Genomic DNA, 26,781 nt, shown 5'->3' on the forward strand with positions numbered 1-26,781 from the left:
GTCTGGATAAAAGGAGGAGCGGGGGACAGGGAGAGACAGAAGCAAACCCACCCCTGGCATCTTCACCAGAAGCGTGAAGATCCTCCAGCACGAGGTAAGATGGACGCCTCGTGTATCCACTCCAGTGTGGCAGGATCATTATTACCAGTTTCAGCTGTTCTTATCCGAGCTTTCTGAGAGATCATACACCCCCTGAGCTTGCTGAGGTAACTGAGCTGTCATTAGCGGCGCTCACTTAATCCCATTAATTAATTGATTTATCCTCAATGCAGACTATTGCTATGTCAATCAAATGTCATCAATAAACTGCAATATGCTGGCAATCTGGGTTATCATTATCTCACTAATCTATAGAAGGCATACAAAGCGCACTTGCCCCCCGCCTTACTTGCCCCATCTTCACCTCACCCTCTCAAGGAGACACCTGAGTCAGCTTTGGTCTTCACAGTGTGTAAGTTTTATTGAATAAACTTCATGGCCAATCCTACCATTGGTCAGTCTTATTTATTGTATAATCTTTAAAAACACTTTCTTAAAACACCACAGCATTCCAAAAATTCTTCAAATTCACGCATTAAAATTATATTTACAACCCGCTCTCCAAGGGGCCTTTGCTTGACCTTCGGGCTGTGCCAGCAGGCCACAACCAAGATAGCCTGCTCTCCTTAGGTTGACCGCCCTCCGGACAACAGAGCCGCAGGTAAATAATCTGCCACCACTTGTGACCAACGACGGCTTCCAGGGTAGAGCTAGAGAATCCAGAGCCACCAGCAGGTCAGCCCCAGATCTCTCGCCAGCCCGGAGCCCATGAAATGATTTTTAGACCTGTTCTGGGGTCAAAATGGCACCTACTAACGGAGTCCCTGTCATTTCTCCTGTTCAGGACCCCGCATACCCCAAACCTTAGCTTCAGGGATGGGTGGGTGGGCAACTTGACTGCGACCTCCGACCCTGGCAAGCGAGAAGACAAAAGAGGGGGCGTCTCCGAGTTCGTAGGCTTTTCAAGCCTCGCGCCACAAGACCGCTTCCGGGTCGCCTGCCTTACTCCCCTTTGAGCCCTTCCGCTTTCGGCTCACTTAGCCCCGACCCCCTTCCGGGTTATGTGACCCGGAAGGGATGTTCTCATCTGTCGGCGCTTTTGCTGCCTCTAACAGCGCCATGCCCCTTAGGGGGGTGGCGCCCTTCATAGAAGGCATACAAAGCGCACTTGCCCCCCGCCTTACTTGCCCCATCTTCACCTCACCCTCTCAAGGAGACACCTGAGTCAGCTTTGGTCTTCACAGTGTGTAAGTTTTATTGAATAAACTTCATGGCCAATCCTACCATTGGTCAGTCTTATTTATTGTATAATCTTTAAAAACACTTTCTTAAAACACCACAGCATTCCAAAAATTCTTCAAATTCACGCATTAAAATTATATTTACAACCCGCTCTCCAAGGGGCCTTTGCTTGACCTTCGGGCTGTGCCAGCAGGCCACAACCAAGATAGCCTGCTCTCCTTAGGTTGACCGCCCTCCGGACAACAGAGCCGCAGGTAAATAATCTGCCACCACTTGTGACCAACGACGGCTTCCAGGGTAGAGCTAGAGAATCCAGAGCCACCAGCAGGTCAGCCCCAGATCTCTCGCCAGCCCGGAGCCCATGAAATGATTTTTAGACCTGTTCTGGGGTCAAAATGACACCTACTAACGGAGTCCCTGTCATTTCTCCTGTTCAGGACCCCGCCACAGGGCGAGTTGCTTACTGGCCAACTCGACCTCCCCCCCCACGCTCGAAAGCCTCTGTGATGGCTCCTAGCACTGTCTGTAAAAATAAGTCATTACCGGCCTCGGACAGGTGTACCCCATCTGACGCATAGAGTTCTGGCCTTGAGGTTTGTATCAGTTTATGTCTTATGGTCCGGATGCTTGATTTCCGTAAGATCTCCGCCACTGACTGGTTCAGTCTCCTTACTGACTTATTCAATGCCCTCGGAGGAGCCCCTCGCGCCCAAACTTGCCTAGGTATAATTTCAGACCATAACAATAAGGTATTGGGGAACATGTTCCTGACCGCTGCGAGGACTGAGAACAAGGACTCTTTTACCCCTCTCCTGCCCTCGGGGACCATGTCGTTGCCTCCAGAATGAATCACTAGTAGATCGGGGGTGGGCATACCTCTATTCAAGGCCCTCCGCAAATCGCTCGGCACTTCCGCTAAATGTTGACCGCCTACCCCAACCCAATGGTGGCTGAATCCGATTAACTCCTGTCTTTTCTCCTCACGTGAGTTCTTGAAGGCACGTCCCACCCTGCGAATAAAAGAGTGGCCGCACCAACATATTTGGGCCCTTCGAGTCGTAGTACCTAGAGTAGTGAAGATGGCACATGGTCAAAGCGGGACAATGCAAGGCAAAGGAGGCAACGCTGACAACTCAAACTAATTGCGGGCGAACATAACGCTCGTAGCACCTAGATTTCCAACGGCCTACCCTCTTGATTGTCTCTTCCGGTAACCCCAGCCCCGCCGCCGTGGTGGCTGCACCAATGCGGAAAGAATGAGACGTGAAGTCCGTTGCGTCTACACCCGAACTAATCAGGGCAAGCTTGCATACCCTGCCGAACTGGAATCTAGTGAGAGGGTTCCCGTCAGCGTGCAAAAGGAACCTCCCATCACCTCCCTGAGGCCTGATTTGTAAAAACTCCCTCGTCAGGCTTACTGGACAGTATACAGCACCGTTCACAGCCGTCAGCTGGGACCAAATGCCCTTACCTAAGGGGTCTGTCTTTGATTTCCGGACCCTGACTCTCAAGGTTTCCCCAGACAGGATTAGGTCTTCGCACCATATACCCCCCACCCTGTCAGCTTTAGAGGAGGGAACCAATTCGGAATTCCTGAATGCCCCAAAAAAGGCTAGCGCATATGCTACTTTAAATAATTGCACTTCGTATGGCGAAAAGCAAATCTTGGGCAGAATCTCCAGGATATTAATCAACCTGCTTACGACTATGGGTCTCCTACTGTCCTTGACCCCCGGGTTTAGACGTTCCCAGCCCTTCATAGCTCTCCGCACCCTGGGATCTTTTGTTGGGTCTGTGGCCCCCCCTAGCCCGGCAAACAAAGCTATTGCCGCTAATTGTCTCCTCATCATTGCTACTGACTTCCCATTGGCTCTTTGGTGTACTATGAACCCCAACACACTCGAAGGCGAGAACACTTCCGCTAACCCCTCCCCATTTAAGAACCCTTGATATAACTGCCAAGACCTCTCATACATACATTTGGTCTTGGGGGCCAGGGACGCAGTTATCAATTCAGTGGCAGTGGGGCACCAAGCTTCCATAGCCCCGCTGGGAAGTTCGTCATCTCTCTGTCTGCTTGCGGCCGTTGGGTGCGGAACTCTGCCAACTTAAAACGGGACAAGGCGTCAGCGGCTATGTTGTCAACACCCGGTACATGTCTAGCAGTGAATAAAACATTGTGCCGTAAACATTGCACCACTAGTTCTTTTAGAAGTCGCAGCACCCAGGTGCATTTCGCTCTCTGATTATTGATCGCCATCACCACCGACATGCTGTCAGACCAGAACACGATGCGCCTATTAGCCAGGATATCTCCCCACACATGCAAGGCTACAATGATTGGAAACAGTTCTAGGAAGGTGATATTCCGTGTCAGACCGTGCCTTACCCACTCCTCTGGCCAGTGCTGCATGCACCATTTAGGACCCAACACTGCGCCGAAACCCACACTGCCTGCCGCATCTGTGAACAATTCTAGCTCAACATTGGAACTGCTGGGGAATTGCCATATCACTGACCCATTAAAGTTTTGCAGGAAATCTTTCCAAATGGCCAAGTCGCTCTTTACCTCTGCTGACCACCTAGTGTGATGGTGTTTGGCGCGAAGCCCTGACATCGCCCTTGCGATACTCCTAGAGAAGGCCCGGCCCATCGGTATGACCCTCAAGGCGAAGTTCAGCTGCCCCACTAAGACTTGCAATTGGTGTAGTGTCACTTTCCGGGCCCCCAGGCAGGCGTCGATGGCTGCCTTGAATGCAGTCACCTTAGACTGTGGAAGCCTACACACCCCTTCTCTAGTATCGATTTCAATGCCCAGGAATGTCAAACACGTAGTAGGCCCTTCTGTCTTCTCTGCGCAAAGCGGCACGCCCAATGCTTTGGTCAAGTGCTGGAAAGCCAGCAAGGCCTGTCTGCAAGACTGACACCCCTGAGGGCCCATAAACAAGAAGTCGTCTAAGTAATGTACCACCCCATAAGAAGTAACTGATGTCAGGAAATGCTGAACTGCCCATTCTAAGAACCTGGCGAAAGTCTCGAATACAGCACAAGCGATAGAGCACCCCATGGGCATGCAGAGATCAATGAAAAATTCGCCCTTGAACGTGAAACCCAAGAACTTTGTATCTTCAGGATGAACTGGTAATAGTCGAAAAGCTGACTCGATATCTGACTTAGCCATTAAGGCTCCACGACCCAGTGCCTGTAGTTTTTGTATAGCGGTATCAAATGTTGTATAGCGCACCGTACATAAATCTGGGTCGAGCTTGTCATTAACAGAAAGACCTGAGGGGCTGGACAAATTGTGAATCAAACGAAATTTACCTGCCTCTTTTTTGGGCACTAGACCTAGGGGTGAGCAAATAAGATCGGGCTTCGGGCACTGTTTGAAAGGTCCCGCCACCCTCCCCAAGGCTATTTCTTTCCTGATTTTTTGCTCCGCCGCCTCCATGTTCTGCAGCACTGAATTTTGGTTGCGCGGCGGAACACTGGAGGGGGTGGCCGATGAAGGGATGCGGAAACCAGACATAAAACCATCATGCAAAAACTGCGCCTCTTTCGTTTTACCATATTTGCTAAGGAGGTGTGTCAGTACATGAGTCCTAATGGGAGTTGGCAGGTTTCTCGGATGGTTGAGAGGGCCGACCTTTGGTCGCATTGTGGGGCGGTTGGTCTCTTGGTTTTCCTGATTTTTTGAAGCATCTGGTTTCTGGGTGGGAAGGACCCCCGCAAAAGGAGCAACAGTGCTTGTATCTGCATGTAGCGCCCCTGGTACACTCGTTCTTGTTATACTGCCAGCAGGCCTGTTTCTTATCCCCTGCACCTCTGTCACTCCGAAAGGACTGATTCTGGCTCGGGTGACTAATCTTGTTCGTGGGGACCGTACAATAAAACACCGCATGCCACACATTAATTTCACGTTGGTCCCAAGCTATCTCAGGGCGCACTGCCTTCATTTGGCGGAACTTAGTGTCATAATGTAACCACCCCGTCCCCGGGAATTCGGAAGCCGCCCCATGAATCAGGGAAATATAACTAAACAACTGGGGTGCCACCGCAGGGTACCCCTCTGCCATGATGGCCGCATAAATGGCAAAACCTGTGATCCAATTCTTTATCGACCATTCCACCCATGCCCTCTTTTGCTTGTAATCCCCCTCCTTTCCTACCCTGGTTTTACCTGGGACAACCCCAGCATTAATGAGGTCGAATACGTCTACGTACTCTCCCTTTAGTATCTTCTCTTTGGTGTCCAGGGGCACGTGCCATGTGATGCCCGCAGAGGGCGATAGAGCCATGGAGGCTGAACCGTAGATCAAGGGACTGTAAGCGAGTGCAGGCTGCCCCATCACACCCGGCACCACCGCCCCTTGCACTGTGTTACCTGTTGCCCCTGCGACTGTAGGGCCACTGCTGACCGGTTGCCCTTGCGGCGCTGGCGTCACCCCGCCTGGGAATTGCCCGGTAACCACCGCCCCCGGAAAACCTTGGTAAGCCGGTGGGAGGGCCATCGTGCTCGCAGGGCAATTGTTAAAGGCCTGGCCGGTCGATGTTGTTGCCATTACACCTGGGGATTGCGCTAAACCCCCCGACTGAACCCACACTTGTGCAATGCCGCTGCCAGGATGAGCGACCACTGGTGGCGGAACTATCTGAGCCCCGGGCGCTCCCGCATTTAAGCCGGGTGTCACGCCCGCTGGCGACGCATTATTCAGCGAGTTGGGGCCTCCGCTTGTATCTGTGGGAGCGACTATAGCATCTTGCGCAAAGTTCGTAACCAAGTCTATTGACTCTATAGCTCCCTTCTCACCTGACGATGTAGCCTGAGAAACCCCAACTCTGGGACGCTTTCCTCCTGATGTTTCTTTAAATCTTTCTGGTGTGCGCCGGGCTCGCTTGCCCCGTCCTGAATCCTCCTGGGCGGCCGTCCCTGCCCCTTCCTTTAATTTCATCAGCGCCCACTCTACTCCTTTTTCTTTTGTGACCTCCAGCAGCTCCGTCAGCGCCATAAACTCGTCCTTTTTGGCCTGGGCCCCTTTGGCCTTCGTTGACCGTTTTGGCGGCATTCTGCACTTAATGAGAAATAGAAAAGTTAGTTACACCCCATAATGATGCCCAGTGTGTCCTGCAACCGTCCGGTATAATGTTGAAACACTCTTGTGTTAAGAACTGCCGCGTGCGCGCTTCCTGGGGCCTCGCATATGGCGTACCCTAAGACCGCCAAGGCTCTCATTCATGTGATACTCTCAGACAACTGACCCCCGCAGTGCTGCATCTAACGTTCCAGATTAGACGTCCTCTTTTAAGTCCTACCGATTACACTGGCCACTAGCGTCAAGCAATAAATTATGTTGTGTAAATAGCACCTTCTATAACACATTGCATTACTTAAAGTACATATTATACACAGTTCCATTGAAATTGTGGTAGCACTCAGACGAATCAAGAACCTAACTCTTAAAGCACTCATGAGCCCTGAGAACTGCCCCTATACAATCTGCTTTGCTGTGCAAGTTTTTTTTTTTTTTTTTTTTAAATGCATATTTATATAGCGCGAACTCGACCCGATGGCATTGGAGCGCCCCACACAGCACCGCATCTTTCCACACGCAAGCAGGCACTGGGAGATTCAATCACCTAATCTATAATCACATGACGTGTACGCGACCCCGAGGCCCGAACCCTTGTTCCGCGGACCAGGGGCGGCAGCGCAGCCGACGGACCACATCCTCTCCCCCGGCACGAGAAAGTGAAAAGAGCATGCGGAACAAGTACTGAGGTCACTAGCTGTGTACACCGAGGCACGAACAGGCCTGGGCGAAATGTAATATTACGTCGGCATAATCCGTGCTATTACAGAAATTTCGTGTTACGGTTGTTTTGTGAAATGTCCAAAAGTACACCATTACGTCATTTCACGTAATTACGTGCCTTTCACAGTAAAAACTTATCATGAAAACACACGAACAGAACAAGAGTGGCCGTTGTTCGTTATTCGCAGCCCTTTTGTTCTTTTGTTTAGTGGCAGCTTTATATAGAACAAAATGACGAAAATACGTTTTGCATAATTATGCATACTTTCGAGTAATTCTGCCATCATTTTGCATAATTAAACCCGGGGCCTCATACATGCAAGGCATGCGCTCTACCACTCAGCTACCTCCACTGGTGAGAAACGCGGGCGCGCAAGAGAGGCAACGGCTAAGATGCTCCGCTTTTATTTAAAAATGCTCCGCCCAACTAACGCGCTCGGATCTGCCGCCGCATACCCGGGGCACTTCTAAATACTAAAAAACGTCATTTAAATCGTATTCTAAAACCATTATAAAATCGCACTTGTACACTGTGAGGCCTTCTCACCTGTCCACGCAGCCGGTTGGAGCCTCGACGAAGAAGCGTCGCTCGTGGGCCCCGTAATCACCGCAGCAACTTGACTGCGACCTCCGACCCTGGCAAGCGAGAAGACAAAAGAGGGGGCGTCTCCGAGTTCGTAGGCTTTTCAAGCCTCGCGCCACAAGACCGCTTCCGGGTCGCCTGCCTTACTCCCCTTTGAGCCCTTCCGCTTTCGTCTCACTTAGCCCCGACCCCCTTCCGGGTTATGTGACCCGGAAGGGATGTTCTCGTCTGTCGGCGCTTTTGCTGCCTCTAACGGCGCCATGCCCCTTAGGGGGGTGGCGCCCTTCATCTTAACCTGCTTTGACAGGGTCATTCTGGTGCGTCTGGTCAGGATGGGCTTTGGAAGTTTTACCTTCGCAAACTTTGTGCCCATTCTGTTCGTGGCATATTCCTTGGGGTATGGGTATCAGGAGAGCATATGAGTGATGGCTGGTCTAAATATCCCAGGGGCGTTGCACAGATTGAAAACGCTTTCATACTAATAAGTAATCAATTATACTTTATATAGCATCTCTTTCCGAAGTTTTGCAGCACAAAGGGCCAGATGTATGACCATGGCATTTTGCGACTCGCAAATTGCGACAAATTGTGAGTCGCAATATGCGAGCCGCAAAATGCTATGTACAACAGTGTTAGAGACACTGTTCGCGATTCCCAACTGGGTTGCAAATTGCATGCTTCATGAACCCCCATTGGGAATGGCTAGTACTCCCAGGGATGGTGGCCTGCTGGTTTCAGCAGACCTCCATGTCTGGGACTGTTTTTAAATAAAGCAGTTTTTTTTAATGCAGCCCATTTTCCTTAAAGGAAAACGGGATGCATTTAAAAAATAAAAATGTAACTATTCATTTTCATTTTTTAAGGGCAGACAGTGGTCCCTGGGACCACTGCCTTCCCTTAAAAAATCTTTGTGCATGCATTCCCACAGGGGAAGGGGTCCCCTGGGAACCCGTTCCTGTTTGCAAGTGCTTTACCACCCTTCTGATAAGGGTGGTAAACTGCAAGTGTTTTGCAACCGCAATTGTGGTTGCAAAACATTCTTACATAGCTTTTGGAATCGCTATTAGGAAGGGAACGTCCCTTCCTAATAGTGAGTCGCTAAACCCTATTTTGCGAGCCGCAAATTATTTACAACTTGCAAAATAGGGTTGGTACATGGGCCACACGTTTTATGCGGTCGCAAATGGGCCTAAAACCCCTTTGCAACCATAAAAAATGGTTGCACATCTGGCATAGTGCCATTTTGACACCTCTACTTACTAGGTAACATTGGGGGAGGCAGCGCTTACTAATGACCCGTAAATGAAGGGCAAAAAGCACTTTTTTAGACAGGTCCGTTTTCCAAACAGTAAATTTCAATACAATAACAACAAAAAGCCTGCTCACTAATGCAAGTGTGACTCTACCGTCCTCTCACTCTTGAGCCTCCCTGAACCGCAAACACTCACCCCAATAAACAACGCCTACTATCAAGCCGCCATCTTCAGTTTTTCAACCATGCGCACATATTCAAACTACTACAAAAAAAGGGAATGTGACCTTTTGTAATGTAACTGGCGCTCATTTAAAGCGATCCACTGTCTTTGGGCCGAGTGTGCGCTCTATAAAACGGCAAAAATAGGAAATACATCTGACTCATCAGAGCTGTCCAACCCATCTGACTTACCAAAGATATCCAACACCGTCCAAATAGCGACTACTCATCTCCTTCCTGTCTGCAACTTGTCCTGTAGTGGCAAATTTACTTCCAGTCACGCTCCTACCAAAGTTGACCTAAATAACTTAAAACAGACCTACAGCCATAAATACTAACAAAGGGAGGGTGAGAGTGAAAAGACCTTTTCTAAACTTCCTGCCCATGCGAGTGTGGGATCTTGCAAGAAAGTCCCAGAAACTTCACTAACCCTTCCAAGCCCTGCCCCAATATCCTCTGACCATGGCCAGCATCAATTGCCAGAAGATCCCATAGGGAGACTGTTGTGATCTAAAGGTAGTTTCTTGACCACAGGACACAGTTGTAAGTTCACAGGGGTTTATTTGTGGGTACAACGAGCCACCGCTCCTCTCAGCACAGCAGAGAGGCACCAACTGACTCCTCTAGGAACATGCACCACAGAGAACCATGACAATACATAAAGGTTCTGTATGGAACCTTAAACAAGCATAGGTAAGTACAAGAGACACTTCCTCACCTTCACTCCAAGCGGGTGCCCAGAGGATGCTTTTAAGGGTGATCGGGTTGCCATGGTATATTGGCACCATAGGGAGGTTTCTGGAGCCGCTGTGCTGTCGAGCTATCCCTGATCTAACTTTGGGTCCTTCTTGTCTCCACAGAATGTACGCACTCGTGGCCTTCGCCCTGCTCACCTCTCCAGTGCTATCTTCTGAGAGTAAGTATACGTGTTCCCTCTTTACTGTCCTATCCGTTGGGGGGAAGGGTTTTAGTCAAAGTCAAAAATAACTTTATTTCCGTAACTGAGGCCATTATAGTGTACATAAAATACGTTAAAATACATAATAAAAAGCTGAAACTGGAGATATAAACATAAATTCAACAAATGTGCACATAAGTGCACATTTGTTGAATATTTTTGACAAGGCAATCGTTTAGCCGACAGGCAGCCCAGGATCCCTGAGACTGTCACACACATCACAGAGCCAACATTGTGGAGCAAAGAGCAGTATGGGGTGCCAGATTAGTGGATTTCCACTTTTTCAAACAGTGCTTAACATTGGTATTTAGCCTCTTATTCAGTGGCCCCAGGTTTAATAAAGGGCAGCGTCACAAGTCAATAACATTACTTGCCCAGGATGCCAATGTATCTATCACAAGTAAGTACTTCAAAAACTATTCCTTTAAGTAGCCTGCAGTAAGCTAGCTACTGTTCATCTATTTATTGTAGTTTATAGTTTTCGAGCTAGTTAGCAGTAAACAATATTATATGTGGCGTCGCTTTCCAGACTCTGGTGTGGCCCTGGAGGTACATGTGCAGCTAGGTACTCTAATGAGGCCTCTCCCCTATCTTGCCATCCTCTTTGCTGATTTATTTTTAAATCAGTCTCGCTTTTATGGTTAGTGGAGTGCACAAACCTATCAGCAATGATAAAGCAATGGGTGTGGCGGTGGCGGCCTTCTGCCCTCCGTATTACAACCAGGGCTGTCAGGCCATTCTGGGACCACGGCAAAAGCCATTGATCAGAGATCCCTGGCGGAGGTGCAGCGGTCATGGGGCCTCAATATGCTTGGCGGGACGGTCCTGCCAAGCATATTGCAAGTTTATGTTCTGCCACGGTTTTCATGACGGTGAGCCAGCCATGAAAACCATGGAGGAGGGGAAACAAAGAGGGTGCACAGGGCCCCCTGTTGCCTCAGGGCCATGGGGTGCATGCAGGAGGGCACATGTTGTGCCCCGTGTGCATGCACTCCAGTACCTACACGGCATGGACTGCTGCAGTCCATGTCGTGCAGGTGCTGATTTTGACATTTCCATTGTGCCATCTATTTCATAGGCAACGCCGTGGGAACACCAAAGAACCGCTCGCCAGACAGGAGAAAACTCCTATTCTTGCAGGCAGTTCAACCATGGGTTTGACGGTGTGGGAGCAGGGCGGTCCCGCTCTGGCACCATCAAACTCGTAATGAGGCCCTAAGTGTTTTGTAATAGCTGGGCAGTATTGTGGGCTTTGCCCCAGCTGCCATGCAAGGAGAATCCCATAACAAAGCAGCAATGAGGGTACAGCAATGCGAAAGCTGGGAGTTGGGTCCCTTCCTTGATCACACTGCATTAGCAGTGTTACGCTGCACCCTCCAGAAGTGTTATGAAAAGGAGTCATAAGATGAACTCTGCATTGCAAGTGTGAACTTAAAAGGTATTCATAGAAAAACATTACATTACATCCAGTTGCACATTATCATGTCAACAAAGTAAAACAAATGAACGAAGAAGAGTAATTAGTGAATAGTTTTTATAAGAGTCTAAAGCATCCTAACAGCAAGCACCGACTAAACAAAAAATACATAAAAACCTAATGGGAATACGAATGGGACAATGTAACCATCCATGCAATGCCATTCGTTTATGCGCAGGCCATCAGAGAACTGGCAAACCTTGAAAACAACTGATAAAACAATGATTGAAGTGGGTTGAACCAACACCCAATCTTACTCCACGTCTTATAGTTTTTTTTGAAGAATTGAACACGAGGCTGCTAAAAACCTAAAGCTGTGTCTAGTAGACCTAAAACGCCAAAGGGAAACACCAGTGCCAGCTTGGAGTTATGTGAAAATAATGACACAGTAGGGAGAGCAACTGACATTGAAAGCAGACTGGGAGGTAGGTATTAATGTCAATCATGTAATAAACGGCTAGTGAGATTGACTTGACCATACTGAAGAAGGCCTTTGCGGATGAACTGATCACAAGGGAGGCTGGAACAGAGAAACGGGCGTGTACGGTACCTCAGGTACAGGCCTCCTAGCCCCACCTTCAGTCACACCCCCATGGCGACTGCCAAACTGTATTCTTATGTATGTACTATTGCACACACAACATAGCTTTCTTCGATTGCGCCTTTTAATTTTGGACATCTACCAGCTTGCCCACATTTACCTTCGATGTCCATTATTCTAATACAGGTGACAAACTCTCTTCAGACACCGGCATCAGAGATTTCGGCCAATTAATGGTGCTAATAATCCTACCCTGATAAGATGGGGAGGTTCTCATATGGGCTGTATGGAGAACATTATGTCTGTCTACTTTTATCACCCAAAAGTAGTATTTTCAAATTCCATATTTCACAGGAATTAAGTCATACCCATGGCTAGTTTCCATAATTCACAGAAAGGTTATCATCCCCGTTTACTATGGCTGTCACTACTAGGGCGGTGTGGGAGGGGCGCGGGAAGCTTAGTCCCTGTATCTTGTCACTAGCACAGTGCACTGTCTCTAAGCGTGACAGTAGATTAGGGATGGAAAGCTTCAAACCACAGCGCTCAGCCTCATCCTTTCATTTGTTTGGTTACCATTCCCTCCAGGAGAGCCAAGCAAATCCTGCACTTCTAATGGGCAATCCTTCTATTGTGAATATTGCAGACTGTGGCAAGAAAATCCACAATTAATGCAGCAAATACTATAATAAAAAGTACCTTCTGAAGCACCCCTATACAAAGCCACTGTAGCCCTGTTCTTATGCAACATATTGTTTTCAATTACCATTTCAGGGCCTCATTACAAGGTCCCCAGATTTAGGCCTGTTAAGTCTGCCCCCGGGTTACCTGTTAATAGAGTAACATTAATGCAGGTGGGAGGTGCAGTTACTGTGAATTACAGGTTGACTCCTGTAGTTCCCCTGAGAAATGAGGAATTGCCAGGGGAATCAGCAATTTTAGGTTTCTGCCCCACAGTAAATCCTCATTTTGCCTAGACTTTCACTTTTAAATTTCTTCTGGTTTAAGTTACAAATTCTCTGGGTAAAAGTGAACAGATCCACTGGATTCCTGCAGATCTTGAAATTCTGACATTGCCTGTTTCACTGAAATTAAGTGTTCACCAGTAATGATGGATTTGGTGTTAGAAAAAAACATCTTTCTTCATGCTCATTGAACCCAAGTAGGGTAATGCATAACATGAATTAACAAGTATTTGTATGTGAAGTCATAGGGTGTTGCTTATTTGTAACACATCTCTAGCCCTCCTCAAGTGTAGGGGAGTTGGATTGATGGACAACACAGAGAGAAAAGTAGGGAATTAAATAATGGGAACAGAGAGGTGGAAGGAGCCATCTGGATGTATGGTTATCTGGCCTCAAAAAATCTACTCACTCACTCACTGGCTATGGCAGTCAGATTTTATCAGGGAGAGACATTTTTAGGGCCTTCTGGTCCTTTCTTTCAAGAGAGTTAGAGCTTGCAAAGAACAGGTGTTTGTTCTGTTCATTCAGAAAGTGAAGAAACAATAAAGATGTTTTCAAATCTTGTACTAATCTTGTGACATTTGCTGTGCATTCAAAGACAGAGGTCAAATACCTTCCTAGAAATTGCTGCCTATTTTATGCTGGAAATTTGGTGTTCATTTTTCTTTCACTGGCTGCAAAGTTAGAGGACTTTGCAAAGTGAACTGTGTGACAAGGCAGTGTGAAATGAACGCTATATAATGTCAGTTTTTGTTTCTAACACAACATATGAATAGCTTGTGAATGAATTGGACAAATATTTCACAACATAGCAGTTGGGAAATAACTTTTTTTGTAATTCAGACGTGTGATGGAAACAAAGATGTTAATAGGATCAAAACAAAGCAGAACACTTATATGCAAATGATATATATTTCCTGAAATCCGATTTCCACACATTATAGTTTGTGACATTACTGCATGTCAGTGGGATGGTTTATGGCCATTCCAATGGAAAAAGTTCTGTCTGTAAAGGACAGCATGCTCCCCCATCATGCTTTAGTATTATATTAAAATTGAGAGTTATTAAACATGATTTGAGAAACGTTCCTGCCCTCGCCCTGATGACAACGCTATTAGTGAACTAAGTGGCAAGTCAGGGGTCCTGTGTACCTTACATAAGGGCTAGATTCTTGTTACACATGAAGCAATGTTTAGTCTATTAAATCCAACAAAACATATTTTTTACAGCAGACATTCTGACCTCAGATATTTGAAGGTGCTCTCATATGTGATAACGAATAAAAATGCGACTCTGTGAAATAAAATATTTGCCTAGGATCGCACAGTTTGAGACCCGTTTATGAGCCACATGTATTCCATCTTTGTCAAGTATTTTATTCAAGTGACTAGACCTAAAGGTCTGGTAACATGTTTATGATTTTTCCAGACCAGGTTATTTCCAAAAAGCTAATATGTCGCAGAACAGCACAATAGTGAGTTTGAGGGCTGCTCTGGCCCAGCAGGTAAGTACAGGAGTGGTAACAAGGAAATGCAGGGAAGCAGTAATGAATAGGAGAGGTAAGGAGTTAATATTCAAATGAGATAACAGTGAGAGAAATCAGATATAAGAGAGTTTGAAATCATAGTACACTGCTGAAAAATGGCTAGTGCAGAGAGAAATTGATACCGGAGACCAAAGGACCTACTCCACCGTGACGACAGTCAGACTTCTTACTTGACACCATGTCCCTATGTATCAACACATTTCCCCATTGACATGGAATGGCTAAGACCCTCTGATACTTTAGGTCCAATATTTCAATGCTCACTTATCAGTTACTTGGTCGTTTTAAGCACGGGAGAGGAGGAGGTGGTAGGAGTGTGGTAGGATTTCCGGGACTATTTTCAAAGAATGTGGCCTAAGAGCTACACCAATTCCAGGCAGTTTTTAAAGGACCTGCAAGAAGTATCAAAAATAAAATCCAAGACTGATGTTTGATGCTCATCTTAGATAGGAGGGTTGGGAAGTCTTCCTCCCAAGAAAAGTCTGAAAACCATGGGCCAAATTGTCCAGTCAGTCAGTCAGTCAGTCAAAAGTACTTTATTCGGTTCATATCAAAAACCATAAAAGTATATTACATAATACACCGATATCAGGACCACATATTTAAAATATGACAAAACAATAATACAAGTTGTTATAAGCTATACACATAAAATCATTTATATACAAACAAAATTTTATAAAAAGGAAAAACAGGAAACACGGACACATTTCATAATGTCCCACTGTAAGGCTGTGACCAATTGATATTTTTCCTCAGTCTTAGTGCTATTGATAAAAAGTTTGCTAAATTAAAAATCACCCAAGAATTTTGCAACATCTGTAAATACAGAAGGGCGGGTTTGACTTGTTTAAAACCTCTGTCTTTAATAAGAGGAATAATGAACTTTTTACGAATGGGGCAAAGATGTTTACAAAAGAAAATAAAGTGCACAGTGTCTTTAATGGAAAAACTATCACAGGAACAAATCTCCAAATCCGTTCCATTCGTCCACCCTGGGCGGTCAGTAAGCAGAAGATGGAATTTATTCAATCTAAACTTAGTTAACAAATATCTGTGATTCATATTGTTAACAATTCTCAGATAGGGTTCTAAACCACTGGTGGTGATTAACCGCTTGTGAGCCCTTACTGTTGGTTTGCATAATTCCATTTCTTCCCTTGCTAAATATGCCAACTGTTTATATGTATCTTTCACCCATTTCACGTCCCCCTTTAATAGCTTTTGTGGGTGATCAAACAGTTCTGGGCGACCCAATTCTGTGGTTAGTTTTTTGATGTAATTCAACCATGGAATGGTATTACCATGCTCAAGGGCTAAACAATCCCTGAGAATCTCATGATTCAACTCTAATTCAAGGTTTAACCATAATGAGATCCATTTAAGTAGCGGGGCTAAGGCTATACGATCTGTAAGATAATCTACCCCGCACTCCTGATGAGCAATATAACCAGGTGTCGACTGGGGGAGAGATAAAATGGATTTCAAGAACTTGTCCTCAGCTACTTGCAACGCCTTTACATTTTTCCACCCCCACAGGTCCGCTCCATACATAGCTATTGAAATACATTTTGCATCATAAGTTTTCAATACGGCCTCTAAAGGTTTTGCCCCTAAATTACGGGCAAAGTCCAAAACAGCCAGGATGGACCTAGAGAAAGCATTGCGTTTTGCTACTAATTGGGGCAACCAGGTGGACTTATCGTCAAAGATCACCCCCAGGTATGGGAATCTTGAAACCCTAGATAGGATGTTCCCTTCAAAGTGCAAAGTCTTAAGTCTTTTGGGCTTGCTGCCCACAATCATGACATGTGATTTCGAAAAGTTCACACTAAGATCCAACAATTTCATAAAATTAGCAAATACATTTAAAAGACATTGCAGCCCCACCGCTGTGCGTGCTATAAGAGCGGCATCGTCCGCATATAATAAAGCCGGAATAAAAAACTTGCCAGCCCTTGGAATATCTTGGGACGCCCCCATAAGGGTCACACCCAAATCATTGATATAGAGAGAAAAGAGCAGAGGGGCCAAGATACACCCCTGCCTAACCCCATTAATAATCCCAATATTTCCCGTACAATTGCCTAACCTCTCATATCTAACTGTGGCTGTTAGGTCTCTGTGTAAATCGGCCTGAAAATACACAATATTTTTATCTATGCCCAGCTTGAGGAGCAATCCCCAGAGTTTGGACCTATTCACACGGTCAAAGGCCGAGGAAAGGTCTATGAAAGCTAAATATAGGGTGCCCCTTTTGGCAATGGTGTATTTTCCAATTATTAAGTGGAGGTTAAGGCTTTGGTCTATGGTCCCTCGCCCCTTCCTGAACCCATATTGCAAACAGGAAAGGGTATCTGTATCTTCCAGCCAATCCTTTATTTTGCTTAGAACCACTCGCCCCAGCACCTTAACCGCAGAATCAATAAGAGAAATGGGGCGATAACAACTGGGGTCTCCTCTATTACCTTTCTTAAAAATGGGTATTATGACAGATTCAGACCAAGTGTCAGGAATCCCTACAGTACATACCCTATTAAAAACATTGGTTAAAACTCTAGACCAGGGCTTGATATCTGATTTAAAGAGATCGGCTGGGACGCCATCGGGTCCCGGAGCCTTATTGCTCGTCAACTTGCCGATAGCGTCCGCCACCTCATTCTCAGTAACCGTTAAAGTATAAGGGTCAAAAATGGGGGTGGACATAACCTCCTCCTCAAGATTATCCCCTTCATAGACTGACTTAAATTGAGAGTACCACAACTGTTCCTGAATACCACAGTCTAATTGATTATTGCATTGATTGTGGAAAAAGGGTTTATGTACAACAGCCCAGAATTTGGCACTGTTCCTAAGCACGTCCACAGAGGTTAATTCTTCCCAGGCATCCTCACGTATCTGCCTTTTTCTAGTTTCCAAAGCTTTATTGTAATTTTTCCTTAATAAGGCCACTGTGGCCCGGTTCACTGGCTTACAGTTCAGGGCGGCCTTCAACTTTTTGTTGGCTGACGAACAGTTATGATCGAACCATCCCTTTTCAGCAGGATCTTTGGCTATCCCTGTACAACTAAGATCTACTGAGATCTGAGTACAGATTTTTGAGTAAGCCTGTAAGACCGCCGCATCATCTGCTTGCAGGTTCAAACATGTGTCCAACTCAGGACCTACCTCTCTTATTAAATTTGTATGAAAGTCACCTGGTATGACTCTATTCCATCTAATCCTACGGGCCTGATCCGTAGGACAGATATCAAATTTGTCCTTTCTATTTTTAACTACCTCAGTCTTAATAATCAGGTCCAAGACACTGAGAACCACTGGATTATGGTCACTAAATTGTGACCAAACTGGCGAATAACCATGAATCCTATCTCCCAGTGCTAAGCTAATAAAAATATAGTCAATAACTGAGTGACTTCCAATCCCCTTAAAGGTGGGTATCTCCTCATCCTTCGTTGTTGGAAGCATCAAACCATTGTCAGCCAGAATAATTTCAAGGAGATCACCCTGTGCAGAGTGTTCAAAATGAGTGTCCCCTTGCTCAACTGGGCCTAACAGATCTAATGACAGACATTTGTCTGGGCAACCATGAATGTTGAAATCACCCATAACTATAATAAAGCATTCATTAGTATTAGCCTCCTTATAGTCTGCCAAAAAAAGATTTAACGTGGACAGGTGATCAGTCGGGGTAACTCTATCATAAGAATTATAAAAGTTAATGATTAAAACCACTCTCACATTGCTCAAGGAAATTTGTACAGCTAAACAATTTCGTGACCCCGTGTCTAGTTGAGTATGGGTACCGGGGATGGAGGCTGAAATTAGAGTGACCAGGCCACCCTTCGCCCTCCCCATATTAGATGGAACCGCCGGAATAAAATAACTAGTGTATCCATCCAATGTCAGAATATTCCCAATATCCCATGTTTCTTGTAAGCCTATAATATCACCCAGACCTACAAAATCCCTCCAAGCTGGATCATCAATTTTATGTTTGAGGCCTGCAACGTTCCATGTTACCAGCTTTACAGATATACCCCTAGCCCCTAGAGCACACCCATCTACAGGGGAAACTTTTCTTACCAAAGTCCCTGAAATACAGGCACTAACCGGGGTAACTGGGAGAAGAGTATCCTCACAAGTCCGTAGTCATTCAATATCGCCCAGATTTGAGAAAGTGTCAAATCTATTAAAGACCGGGACTGTGAATTCATAAGGACCTCTACCTTTAGATGGATCGCTGCTCACTGGCCTGGTGTCATGTGGGGGGTAAAAAAAGCCCAAAGGGAGTACATTTACATGTTCATTTAGAATTCTGGCAGACCCAGCCTGCCTCAGGATGTTATCCACCAGCCTGGGAGATCTAAAGCTTATGACGACACAGTCGCCATCTAAGCTTTTCTTAGTCCTACCCACCCACGGCACCCTTCTTATCATCAAAAAATTATCATACAAATGCTGTCCTAAGACTGTTTTGTTAGATAAAAAGTGAAGGGCCTTATTTTTTAGTGAGGTCCAGTGTTCATTTTGTCCGCCCTCAATTTTAGGGACATTGGCAAGTATTATAGTATAGGGACATGCCTCTGCAGGTAAATGTAACAGCAGTTCTCTCTCGTGGGGCTGTACTGAAGAACTTGATCTCTCCACTGGACTCCGGAGACCCTGTTTCTCACCATTAGTGGCTCTGGTAACTCTTGGCACTAAAGATGGAATACTAAGGCCTGCCCTCTGGGGAGCAACTAAGGGTACTGGTTGTTGAAGTGGGGTGATTATAGAGTCCAACAAGTTATTAACAGAGGCTGTGGCTACTTTTAATGAGTGAGCTGCTGAAGTACAAGGCCCCAACTTTAAGTCCTTCATATTAAGATGTGTTTCAATAGACTTAAGACGATCTTCTATTGATTCCAGCTTGGCCATTAGGGGCGAAACAAATGATCTAAAACGTGCATCCAGAATTTTAACATAATCCAACATACTTTCCTCACTACTATGTTCAATATCTAAATTCAAACAGTCATTACTAACCTCCCCCCGGCTCTCAATAGCTATGATTGGAGCTATAAATTAATTTTGGGCCAACCCAGATGCGGATTTGCTATTTCTTGGCTGTTTTGCCTGTTGCCGGCTACCATGAAGAGTGTTTTTGGCCTTCCTTTTCATAGGGCCAGTTTTACTACGAGTAGTTGCTGTATGTGGTCCGGCCCTCAATAGTCTAGTACCTGTGGCCACAGGGGAAGGGGCTATACTAATTTCAAGTGGAAGAGCAGAAGAAATCATAGAATTGTCAGCTGCTATTGACCCATTGGAAATCAAATGGGGATGTGAGCAATCCAATGGGGCATCAATAGGAGCAATTAAAGACCGGGGAGCTAGGTGGCTAATAGGATCCAGTGACAGTCTACGCTCGACTAAATCGATCTCCCTAGCAACAGCCGTTTCTACCTGTTTCAGATAGCCGTCGAGTGTCCCCTTCCCCATTGCCTTCATACCTGTTTTGCTCCTAACTTTAGCCATACTAGACGGTTAGTTAACACCAGTTAGTGTCTCGCTTTAACGAGGACACAAAATCAAATAAGACACAATCAAAAGCCACCCAACCGTACAAAAACCTGGGGCACATTAAGAGCACAAGATGTAAGGGGGGTGTCCCAGCCCAGCCTCCTCTGGCCTCTGAGGGCCTAAGAGGGCCCGCCATTTGCCCGGGCTTGGCCCGGCGCCGCCCGCGCACGTCCCGCGGCGCGGAGGGAGCCTTTCGTATTTGGCGCCTCCGGGCGCAGAAGTGGGAGTGTTTGGGGGCGGTACCACTGGGGGAATTCTGGGCAACGAAGTCCTTTCCCTCCGCTCGGCGACTGCTGCGAGCACCAACAGCAGCGGCAGCGGGAGGGAAAGCGTCCAGCACACAAGACTATCCAGCAGCCCGGTTTCCCCAGCAATGAATCCCAGGTAAGGGCGCTCCGCTATTCAGGCCACAAAAGAGTTTCCCGCTCCACCGAGGGAGCCTTTCCTATTTGGCGCCTCCGTGCGCGGAAGTGGGAGTGTTTGGGGGCGGTACCACTGGGGGAATTCTGGGCAACAAAGTCCTTTCCCTCCGCTCGGCGACCGCTGCGAGCACCAACAGCAGCGGCAGCGGGAGGGAAAGCGTCCAGCACACAAGACTGTCCAGCAGCCCGGTTTCCCCAGCAATGAATCCCAGGTAAGGGCGCTCCGCTATTCAGGCCACAAAAGAGTTTCCCGCTCCACCGAGGGAGTCTTTCGTATTTGGGGCCTCCGGGCGCGGAAGTGGGAGTGTTTGGGGGCGGTACCACTGGGGGAATTCTGGGCAACGAAGTCCTTTCCCCCCGCTCGGCGACCGCTGCGAGCACCAACAGCAGCGGCAGCGGGAGGGAAAGCGTCCAGCACACAAGACTGTCCAGCAGCCCGGTTTCCCCAGCAATGAATCCCAGGTAAGGGCGCTCCGCTATTCGGGCCACAAAAGAGTTTCCCATTGTCCATTTAAAGCACAATTTTCAATGAGCTTCACAAAAAGGCAGAGGTTGTACAGAGAGTTATAAAGAAGCATTCATGAAACATTCCAATACAATACTATTTTGATATGCCTGATTAAACTGCTCATCCTCAGAGGTTTCAATTTCCCTAAAACTTGCACAGATTTAGTGGACAGTTCACACACACTGGGAATACAGTTTATAATATATGGGAGTATACCCAAGAGGGCCGGCCAAACAGACATGCCCACTTAGGGCTGCAAACCTCCCCCATCTGTGACCCCAGGCCTGCCCCGCCCTACCCTAGCCCTGTAGTGAAAAATAAAATGATAATTAATGGGGTTAATATCATGTAATTGTTCCTTTCTCCTGCTCCAAGAGCATTGGGGCGACGCTCCTCCGCCCTCGCGGAGGAGCCACCTCTGGATGATGGCTGGGGACCCCAGGTTAGTTTATTTTTCTTTTTTCTTTCCTACCACCCCCAACATCCCCTGCTCCCCTGCCACCATTCCCTACCAGCCGCCACTGGTCATTACAGTAAAAATAGAACTACACATTGTGAGCTCCATCATTTTTTAAATATGACTTACATTAAACTGTACCAACATCTTTCGTTAAACATTTCTCACTGCTTTTTGATGCGTTTAATTTTATACTAAATTCAGCCCTATTCTTCAAGTCTGCAAATATAATATCTCACTCGTATAAGAAGTGCTAGACACTGAGGATTCAAGCAGTTTATAGAAAGGGTGACAGTTGTGACCATGTATCATAAGGAATAAAATAACCTCGGACATACATTTTAAGGATATTGAAAGTCACCTCGAAGTTCCATAACCTTATAAAAAAACTCCTCGGTGACATGAAATATCCTTATATTGCACAGCAGTGGGTACTTTATTCCATATATAATGGCCTCCTGACATTCTTTAAAGCGTATGTGGCATCCTTCTTCACTTCTACTTTCTATCTCCTTTCAGAATCCCATCATGCTCCTAACATGTAGAATTTTAGCCATATATCATGACTATTTACTTGGAGTGTGCAGAGTAGAGAAATTAAAGGTCACACAGATCTCATACTCAGTAGACAGCAGGGCTATCCCCCAATTTAGACTGGTCTCAATGATTCAGAAGCTAAAACTCCCACATTGCCTCAGACATCAGTCTTTACCATAAGTTAAGGCAATTTTACAGGAAATTGCCTCCGACAGCAATAGTGTAGATAAGGCCATATAAAGTATAATCAATAGATAGGTTAAAATGCCACCACATGAACCTTCAAATAACAGCCACAGCACAATGTCATCCCCAGGTCACCACGAAATACTCATTAAATACCGTCTTCAAATACAATATGGACCTACAATATTTTTGTCTCGTCATATCAACTTGTCATCTTCTGAAAAACATGCATGTTTGGTTCTAAAATACCAGCTTTTTTGGGGGTTGATCAGAACTCAAATCCCCCAGAAAATGGTTTAGATTTGTAATCTAACATACATTTCGCCACATAAACCAGTTTTTACTGCATATGAATCTATTAATGTTGTCTCAAATATTATCTTGCATTTTCATCGACTATTCGCATGCATTACTGCCCCCCTTGGATAGAATCTGATTCACATATCCATTTAGCAAATTCAAATGTCAGGGGTGCCCCTGCTAAGTAGCTAATGATGGACACCAAATGCTAGTGATGCCCCCCTGGTGCCAGGATGTGTATAAATAAAATGAGTGACCAGCATATACCAGTGACTTTTGTTGTCTTTTTTTCTTTGCCCCTCACTTGATTTTTCTCTTTTTTCTGTTTTACTACTCTTTCCACAACAATGTTAATTTATCTTACTCTTACCACTTTGCTCTTTCCTTTTTTCCTTTCCTCCTTCTAGGATCTTACATTGCATACCTCCATGCAGAACCCAGCAGCACCTCCTGTCTATAATTTTCTGCAGGGACGTCCTCTTGCAGGGCCTCCTTCTCAGAGTTCCTGTCTGTCTAGATTCTTACAGGGCTTCCCTCTTTCTATGTTCTTACAAGACTTCTCTTTCTCTAGGTTCTTACAGGGTTCCCTCTCTGTAGGTTGTTGCAGATCTTCCCTCTCTCTCTGTTTTTCAAGGGCTTCCCTGGTAGGGTTTCCTCTCTCCATGTTCTTGTAGGGCTTCTTTCTCTAGGTTCTTACAGGGCTTTCCTGTCTCTAGGTTGTTGCAGGGTTTTACTCACTCTAGGTTTTTGCATGTTTTCCTTATCTCTAGGTTGTAGTAGGGCTTCCCTTTACCTTAGCTTCTGTAGCAGCAAACCCTTAGATGCTAATGCAGCAGCCCCTGGTTGACTCCTTGTATCCTGTTTTGTCTTTCAGTCAAGACTCGTCTGTCTTCATTCAGCGGGGAGTTCGGAGGGGGATCTGGTGTTGCATTCTCTGCCTCTGGTCAGCACTTGAATGGGCCAATCACAGGCCTGCGCATCCGTGAGAGCACCAGTTACATCCTTGGGTAAGAGCCATGTTTCTTAAACTACTCTTCCACTACCAAAAGTACACAAGGTGCTACTCCAGCCTAACTTTCAACTTTACAGATTTTTCTTCCTCTTTGTTGCATGATTTGTTTTTAAAATTTAGTCTGCTGACTTGGGACTCATCAATAAATTACTAAAAACATATGGTAGAAAGTTTTCCTTTGGGAACCTTGAAGGGATACTTTCCCTCGTTGATGCAGATATTAGCAAAGTGGAACGTATTCATCCCTTTTTTTCCCTACACAAAGTAAATTGTGGTTTGTGTTGCGGGATCATGAGCTACCCAGTTTCTTGGTAGCAGCTAAAAGGGGTTGCAGTCTAGGCTAACTGACAGAGAATAGATTATATTTCTAAATCTTGATAGATTTCTTTTGCCTGTCCCAGGCCTTCATAAAATCCATACGTAAACCTTAGGTGTATTTCTTGTCCTCGGATCAATGGAAGTGCCACCATCGGAATGATTAACAGAAATCCTGATGCTGGTTTTACCCCTATAAAGGCATTCATTTTGAAGTGCTTTGCCAAATACCCCATGAGATAGTTTGGGGGCTTTGGGGGAGATGGGGGTTTGAGAGAGGATTATGTGTCTTCACTTCCTTCACTGTGAAGCAGGAAGTTCTCCTTCAGCTCCAGAACAAACCAGAGCAACTACAAAAATGTGCTCCGTCCACAGTAGTTAGAACAAGCATGGAGAGGAGCAGATCACAAGAGCATGTTCCTGGGGAGAAAAGGTCCCTTAGATCAACCTTGAGCTGATCTTCCAAAGGAGCCATTCTTTGGTCTGAAAGCAGCCTGAAGCTCAAACGCTTGAGTCATTCAGACACGGTCTAGCAGTTTATTTTGGACAATCGGACATGTTTGCTGAAAAACAATCAAATCTATAGGCTCTCTTTATGAGTCTGGTGGAGCGATATTCCTGAGGGATGTGGAGGAGAATGGGAAACCCACTTCGCACAAGCGCCGATGTTTCCATGTCCAAAGCACTGGATCTGAAACCACCAGAGCCGGTTTTACGGGGTGCAGATCTACAGCGGGTAAAACCTTGACTCAGGAGAGGCAGGGGCTGCAAGCAGACTCACAACCAGGCCCTACCACCCCCTACAGCACCACGAGGGACCAAAGAAAACTGCTCCTGCCAGCTTGTCCACAGGCCCCCTCCTAGTTTCCAAACCATACCGGCTTCCTTCCCTACATTTCCACATGCTCAGAGCAGGTGGTAAATGGCAGCAAGTTTATCCCGGGAATAAGGGTAACTTAGTGGAAAATAACACAGTTGTTCTCGGACTATATTGTCCCCCCTCATTACAAGGACAGCTGGACTTGTTTTTGGGGAAACAGGCCAGAATCAGTTATCTGGGCCCACAGGAACTTCAAACTTAAGTCCAGCCAACTTGTAATGAGGAGCATATTGGAACAAGCAGGCAAGAGTTGCATATTCATAAGCTCGTCTTACTATATCTTACTAAACCCATGCATGAAATAGATAGATGCTTAGCATAAATGAACTCTGCACAGCAAACAACAAACTCTGGGACATAAGCAGCATAACAGCATGAATGCGAAATAACTTAGGCCACACCTATTTGACTAGAGGTGAGGCCATCCCTGATCACACCTGACCGCAGGCATCCCTCCAAGATGGATGAAAGTGCACAGCCTTGAAGTAGAGCCCGGATGGAAAAGCCTAAAGTCCACACCTGCCACTCAGGCCAGCCCCAGCCCGACAGTTAGTATGGTGGCGCGGGCAGTAATTGTGCAGTAGAAGAGTGAACCTTGAGGTCTTATCTCTCTGCACTGTATACTTGATCGCTCCTGCAATCATTTCACTCTCTCCCCTCCTCCCCTGTGTCAGCATGAGACTCTTGTCTCTGCAGAGATACTGAAGCTCTTTTAAATCCAACAGCATTGAAGATCCAGAGCTGGGCGTTCCTCCGGAAGTTGTACATGGAGACCTGAAACGTAGGGTTGTGAGAGGACCGGCAGCTGCTCGCAGGCTTGTCCATGAGGAAGGAGGAGTTACCAGAGAGTGGAAACAAAGCCAATGACCAATGGCACAGACAGCTCTGAATCTACCAGGGGAGGGAACAGTACAAGGCCACCCCAGCATTCTTGGACAATAGGGCTGAAAGTCCAGTATTGTGGCACGGGGGAGATGAGGTGGAGGACCCACGCAGAAGTAAGACAAATAGGCGTAGTTTTTGAGGATAGGACTTTAATGTAGCTACACTTCATGAGACCTCATCCTACAACCAACACCAACAACTGATTCTACATTCAAGTGCTAACATTCTCCTTCAGTCAGATTCTAATAAGGAATGGGACTCCATGGTAACAAGGGAGAACAGGAATGCTGCATTGCTTACACTAGATAGCTAACACCAAGAACACCACATCAGGTCAGAGTTACTCTTCCAGATAATTCTGTAATGGTTTACTTATGGAAAATGAAGGCTGAAGACAGATTCGCCACATACAGTAAGGACTGTGATGAGAAAAGTAAACCTCAGAGTAATGCCAGTTACCTGCAAGTATAAAGTGACTTTAAAAAACACTTGCCACCTATGCAGTCATGTTGTTTTAAAGTTACGAAACGTGCTCACAGGGTAATTATTTAGGTGTGGACTCTGTGCAAGTTCTAGAGAGATGAAGTAACAATGATCCAGTAATGTTTTCTGTCCTCTCTTTGCTCTGTCTCCAGAATCCAAATCCGGTTTGGCAGCTGGTGGAGCCAGATATACGGCAGCCCCTCAAGTTCTTACCTGGAGGTCACTCTCCGCAATGGAGAACACATCACACAAGCGTCAGGAAAGTACAGCAGCTACGTCAACGAGCTGATTTTCCTGACCAACAAGGGCCGCATGTTCCGCTTTGGCCAGCCCTCTGGCTCTTGCTTTAACCTCTTCCCACTCCACAGCAACACCGTTCTGCGCTACATCAGCGGGCGCTATTCGGGCTCCCTCATCACCAGTATTGGATTCCACTGGGATAGGCCCTATGGCTATGTATCTAACCTGAACGGCACTGGCATGGCCCAAATTCAGGCACCATAAGGCTGACAAATATCCCGGCCATCCTCTTAACAATTGCTTATGGAGAAAATTCAATAAAACTCAATAAAATTCAAATGTAGCATCCTGGCAA

At 46.2% G+C, this 26,781-nt stretch overlaps 1 protein-coding gene across 1 annotated transcript; it reads left to right on the forward strand.

Moving 5' to 3' along the window:
* Positions 1-26,781, forward strand: LOC146811789 (zymogen granule membrane protein 16-like). The gene is made up of 4 exons (XM_085614536.1): positions 1-94; positions 10,012-10,067; positions 23,486-23,618; positions 26,339-26,781. Exons 2-4 carry the CDS (start codon positions 10,013-10,015, stop codon positions 26,688-26,690), a joined length of 540 nt encoding a protein of 179 aa, XP_085470662.1. The 5' UTR covers positions 1-94; position 10,012; the 3' UTR covers positions 26,691-26,781.

This window comes from Triturus cristatus, chromosome 7 (assembly GCF_964204655.1).
Source record: "Triturus cristatus chromosome 7, aTriCri1.1, whole genome shotgun sequence".
Taxonomy (NCBI): Eukaryota; Metazoa; Chordata; class Amphibia; order Caudata; family Salamandridae; genus Triturus; species Triturus cristatus.